Consider the following 6,457-nt stretch of genomic DNA (forward strand, 5'->3'; position numbering starts at 1 on the left):
CCCTACATGAGCTGAAATGCTACTGGGGGACTCATTTCCCCAAAGCCCCCACTACTGACTTGAGTTTAGAGCTACTGCAAGCTGGGAGGATCCCTTGGGGATTCTCAGCTTTGCCTGGGGGCTACGGGAGGGGAAAGCCCTGAGTAACTGAGGGGGGCAGGAAGGAGAAATGAAAAATATGTTCAAGATAAATGGAGCAGTTCTTAAGAGTTAGAAAGTAGGCTGTTAATTAGGACCAGCTCTCTGTGCTCAAAACCACAAAAGTTAAAATGAGAAAATATTTTCAGAATTGCCTATTCTGTGTTGTTAAATATATATGTATGTGTGTGTGTGTATCTGTGTATGTGAGTGTATGAGTGTATGTGTGTGTGTCTGTGTATGTATAGAAAGAAAGATACATATTTTATTTTATATATGCCTCCTACTCCAGTGGAGGGGGGGGGGAGGTCTTCTTTTTGCCCTCACAGAGACATGAGAATGTTAACTCCAAACTTGATGAATTGACTTTAGGGAGCCAGTTCAATAGGCCAGAGGGAACCTGAGACCCTCAAAAAGGGGGAAGGAAAGAAAAGAAAGGAAAAGTCAGCTGAGGGACTCCTGGCTGGTCCCACAATGCCCTGCTTGCTTCTCCTAACTGCTGTGTGCTGCAGAGGAGTTTTCCGTTGGGGCCTCCATTTGCACATCCTTCATCCTGTCTGTAGTCCTCCTTGGAATTCTTGGAAAGGTCACATGTTGTTAGTGAGAGTCATCCATTGAGGGGCCCTCCAGGAGAGGTGGGTGGGCAGCTCCCGTATGTGCAGAAGAGAACTCTGAAGGGCTAGCAAGCTGGCCATCCAGCTTCAGTAAAGAAAGCATTCTCATTTTCTGCTTTTTCAGTCTTTTCTTCACCCCCTGGGTAAGGCTCCTGGGTTTTTATCACTCTGGAAAAATTATTTAAAGCATTTAACTCGTGTTCCACTTTGATGAATAGTAATGGCTCACATGTATGTAGTGCTTTAAGACCTTTAACGTGCTTTCATATATGATCTCGTTTGATCCACAGAGCAATCCTGTGAGGTAGGTGCTATTATTAAATTTATTTGATGCATAAGGGAACAGGCTAAGACAAGAGAAGTGACTTGCCCAGGGTCATAATGCCAATGTGCCTGGGGTGGGATTTAGACTCTGATCTTCCTGCCTCTGACACAGAGGTACTTGGCTATCCAAATACTAACCTTCTACCTGGATGGTGGGGAGGGCAGTGTATCCTGCATAAAGATAACCAACCCCAAGGTAATATGGTGGAATTGGGGCCAAAGGCTTTGGGTAACTGACACGAATACTGGTAGGGGGGGGGGCAGCAGGAGATGCCCCTGCTCCAAGTGATATTAGTTGGTGGCTGTGGTTCTACCTAAGAACTTCTGTTTTATGAACCTTGTTTAAAACTTCAGTTTTACTCATGATGGGCCCATCAGGAACTCGTCACCATCGCCAGGGTCTCTCTGTGTATTTATTTGGGAGTTCTTAACTCATTGTAAACCTTCCTCTTGTTGGGAGGAGGACGGGGGCATGAGCCTTGGGTCTGAGTAGGGCAGACTCACCATGACCCCAGAGTTCCTCAGGGTTCGTTGCAGTTTTTTCATGTTTCTACGTATTTGGTTACTAACGTCCCTTTCCTCAAACGTGGGGCAGAGAATGAGGGGATGAGACTGGGTGACAACGGAGGGAAGTAATAATGCACATGTATTATTCCCTTCTTTTAGCTCAGAAATGCCATGGTGAATCGGAAGACGGGGAAATTTTCCATGGAGGTCAAGAAGACAGTGGACAAAGGGGTACACTTTCTAAAACATTCTTCCAGCTTCATTTAAAGCCAACCACTGGGCAAAATTCACTTTGAAGTTGATATCTGGAATAAATATCTCTCATCGGGGTCATTTTTCTCTTGACTGTATCTGTCTCCAAAAGTTTCATAGAGCACCATTAACCTTACGCATATTGTGTCCATTTATTTTTATTTTTATTTTCTGGGAAATGCACTGAGCAGACTAACCCCACTTCCTTTTCTCTATGGCTTTTTTCTCCTTCGATCTAGAAACGGGTTTTGGTGATGACAAATGACTACTATTACACTGACATCAAGGGCACGCCTTTCAGGTAGAGCCTACCATGATACCTGGCCATTTCATCAGCCCCATCAGTTGTATTTGTACCAAAGCTGCTGACATCCACCGAATTCATCACCCAGAGATGATAAAGTAGCCTGTCAAAAGGCTGAACAGAACCAAGGAGGGGGCTTTCCCATGATGCTCCTGGGTTTTTCCAGAATTGGGAAGATGGCCTGCAAAATCCCAGGGCAACTGACTCTTTTGTCCATGGCTTTACATCCCATTCCTGAGCACATAGTTTTGGTGATTTCCGTTGAATACCGGGGCTGGGGACACAAGGGAGGAGAGGCATTGTAAGTGTCCAAAGGGTCCCTGGGGGTGTTCACCATTTACTTCTACATACCCAATAAGTCACCTTTTGTCCCTTTTATCTCCTTAATCTAAGCACAGTAGTTTTGGCCAGAATATCCCTAGTGCCTTATGATCCTTTTGTTTTCATTTTCTGAACTGTCTTTTCTTTCTTCCACTAACTCAAAATCATTATGTTTCCATTAGCAATAATAGTGAAAAATGACAGTCATTGCACAGTGTCATGCTTCTAACAGTTTATTGGCAATTGAAATCCTCTCTTCTCCATATTTCCATCTTCTAATAAACCAATGATCTGTATCCTTTTCTTAAAATGTGAACAGTTAAACAATTTCATGATTCTAATTCTTAGTGTATTGGTGGGTAAGGTATAGAAAATATTGATTAATGGTATTCTTCTTTAAGAAATAGAACTCGTTCTTTTTACCTTGAAGGATATGCTGTATATATTCTGAGTATATCCTATTTGGAACTCAAAAAGATCATAAATGTTTTCTTTCATTGGGACCTCATGAATTAATAAAGAAATTCTCCAAGTGAGGAACCTATGGAAAGTAATCTTAATTTGGATATTCCAAAAAGATAAAAAATATTAAATTAATTGGGAATAGGAGAATGATAGCAAATATTAAGATGCAAAGGAATAATATGGTTGATATAGTTCTTGATCAGTTCCAAGTGGGGCTGGAAGTTTGGGCTTTTGCCATTCAGAAGGCATCCCTCACCACCAACCCAGGCTTGGTCACTGTAAGAGGACTTCTTGTTTACTGGAAACATTGAGTGTGTGAGATTGAAGCAAAGATCAGAAACACCTTCGTTGAGTACAAAGGGGTTGGCGACCAGCAAAGGGTGTAAATATTTTCTCCTTTTGTGAAAATTCTAGCTGTTGGCCCCACCTCTTAGAAACACAAAAAATAGCCAATTGTTGCTGGCACATCCCCTTACAATCAGCTTTCAAGAAACAGTGATTAAACCTAAGAATCTCAACACAAACCCTAATCAAGAAAGTTTTTTTTTTCTTTTGCTGAATAAACTTTCCTGTAAATTGTTTAGAGTGCATGAAATGAGGGTGTGAAAATGGGAAAGAAAAATTCAAGCCTTCCTGCCAGGGCAAGATGTCAAAGTCTGCTCTATTTTTCTGCACAGTTTAGGTGTGGCTCTCTCTAGAGGACATGGGAAATATTTCTTCAGAGGGAACGTAACCATAGAAGAAGGTAAAATGCTTTCTTTCTTTCTCTTTCTAGTTCTTTGGTATCATGAGGGACCCAAGAAGGATAGCTAAATCTTGTTCCTTTTCCCACTTCATCATTGATATTCAGGGTTGGGCTAATGACTTCATCAAACATTTAGAAAACAAGAATTCCAACTCCCTCATTTTACAAAGGAAGCTCAGAAAAGTCAAATAACTTGCCTAAGGCAGCAGAGTGGCAAACATAAGTGGAGGGACTTGAAGCTAGATTCTCTGATTCTAGAACAAAGGGTTAGGGTTAGGGTTTCCATTGTGCCCGCCATGAGTGACTTAAATCACCATACTTTTTGTCTCTTACTTAACTAGATATGAAAATTTCAGTATTGATGTACCCTACGGAGAGTCAATGGCTCTACCAAGAGCTGGCTTCATGACCTTTGGTAAATTGTGTTACCTCTCTATAGGTTCTTCATTAGTAAAATTGAAGTGAGGTATAGTAGAGATTAACTTTGATGATTTCCAAGGCCCCATCCTATTCTATAAATAGGGTGCTTTCAGATATCACTAAAATATCCAGTTAGTTTGATGGCTAGGAATTCCTGGAAGTGAAGTGGATAAGTCCTTTACCTAGGTCAAGTCTTGTGATTTTCCAAAAAATGTGCAGAGGGGAAAGGAGAAAGCATTACCCCCTTTGTTATGGATACAAAATAATAATAGTAATAATAATAATGATAGCATTTATATGGTAATACCATTTATATGGTATTTTAGGATTTACAAAGCACTTTACAACTATTTTTTATCTTTACATTAATCTTGGTTAACTATTATTTTTCTCATTCATAGATAAAGAAATTGAGATGAGTAAACTTACTTGGTCAACATAACATAGTTTCTGAGGCAGGATTTGAACTCATTTCCTCCTGACTCCAGGTCCAGCACTCCTTTCTAACAGAGAGAAAATAAGAGACTTACCATTGATGAAGATAGAATCAGTCAGATCAACCTGAATTTAAGTCCTGATTCATATCCTTTCCAAGTCAGTTATCCTCTCAATGTCCCAGGCAACTCTTTCAGGCAATAAATTGCAGGGGGAAATGCCACTATACTTTGGGGCATAAAAATTAAAATTAGTTTACAATAACTCCAAATGTTGTATTTTAAAAGATTTATTAATAATCACTAGAAGTATCAAAATAAAAAGGTAACAAAATAAAACCATGTGCCCATGGCTACTCTACCTGCTCAACAGCCCACTCTACCTGTCCTGACCCAGGAAGAAAGAGAGCTAGCCACTGAAGACCACCCTATTTATCTTCTGTCTATATCACCATATAACAATAGGAAATCAGTGGGCTCCTGGGAAATGTAGTTCAAAGGCACAAGATTTTCAATTACACATTCGGAAGGAGTTTCCTCACTTGAGACTTCCATTTATTCATAAAATCACAGGTATAGTCACAAAATAATGAAGATATTTCTGATCTTCATCTCCTGTAATTACACCATGCTTGAAAATTTGTGAAAAACTTTACATGTATTAGCTCATTTGAACCTTACAACAATTCTGTCAGGTGGAGGTGCTCACCATTTTTCTTTTATAGGGAAAAAGAGGCCAAGCGATATTAAATTACTTTCTTTGGATGATACAACTAGTGTTTGAGGCAGTATTTGAATCCAAGTTTTCCTGAGTATGAGTCCAAAATTCTATCCACTACATCCCAACAAAAGTCATTAATGAATGTTTGACCACCAAGAGATTATAATAATGATAGAGACATTAGTAGTTCCCATTTTGAAACACTTTAAGGTTTACAAAAATCTTCACAGAAAAATGATATCCAAGGAAAAAGTGCTACTTTGCCATGAACAAATCATGCCAGACCAGTTTCAATATTTTCCAGTAATTGCTAGAATATGTATCTATTTCAGTACTAGCTTGTGTTTCTGTACTGGGATTCATTTTCATTAACATGGCATACAAAAGAGCTAATGCCCATCGTCTATTGTTGCAATAGTATACAGTGTTCCAGAAAGGGAGGTAATAGTTCTCTTCTAGTCTACTTGGGTTAGGCCACATCTGGTACCCCAAGTTCAATTCTGGCAACCACATTTTAGAAAAGATGTTGACAAGCTGAAGCATATGTTTTTTTCTTGTTATTTTTGTTTTTAGTTTGACAGATGACATAAAGCAGGGAACAATCACAGAAGCAGATAATGGAAGTGGAATATCATTTTTTTTTTGCCAGATTCCAACATGAAACTAATAATATAGCATTTAATAAATGTCAATGCAAAGTTCTACAGGGGTTCAAAAAATCAATAAATGGGAATGGAGAAGGCTTATTAGACAACAACTCTTATGGAAAACACTAGAAGAGTTTGGGTGTAATTCAACTTCCATGTGAGCCAAAAGCTTCATATGTTAATGCCAAATTGTAATGTGATCTCAGGCTACATAAATAGGTCTTGTGACTACAAAGTTCCTGTTCCTGGTGGAATATTCTGTTCTAGCAACTACATTTGAAGAAGGCCACTGTCAAACTGGAGCATATCCAGAGAAGGACAATGAGGATAGGGAGAGGATTAGTGATGATGTCATAAAAGGATCAGTGGAAGGATCTAGGGATGCTTAAACAGGAGAATAAAAGTCTGAGTGGGAGGTGGAGTTGGGAATTGGTAATAGTTGTTTTCATGTATTTAGAGGGCTGTCATGTCATGTGCAAGATGGATTAGAACTGCCTTGCTTAGTCTCACAAGGTGCAATAATAAATAATGGATAGAAGTTGCAGAGTGCGTGTTTCAGTTTGTT

The 6,457-nt window shown here is 39.4% G+C and overlaps 1 protein-coding gene across 1 annotated transcript in view; it reads left to right on the forward strand.

The window, feature by feature from the left end:
• The window catches only part of CACNA2D3 (calcium voltage-gated channel auxiliary subunit alpha2delta 3), a 1,058,263-nt gene that overhangs the window by 851,744 nt on the left and 200,062 nt on the right, over positions 1–6,457 (forward strand). The window contains 3 exon segments of the mRNA XM_016424623.2: positions 1,743–1,814; positions 2,075–2,136; positions 3,603–3,670. Coding sequence (XP_016280109.2) covers positions 1,743–1,814; positions 2,075–2,136; positions 3,603–3,670 — 202 coding nt within the window.

This window comes from Monodelphis domestica, chromosome 7, assembly GCF_027887165.1.
Source record: "Monodelphis domestica isolate mMonDom1 chromosome 7, mMonDom1.pri, whole genome shotgun sequence".
NCBI classification, from domain to species: Eukaryota; Metazoa; Chordata; class Mammalia; order Didelphimorphia; family Didelphidae; genus Monodelphis; species Monodelphis domestica.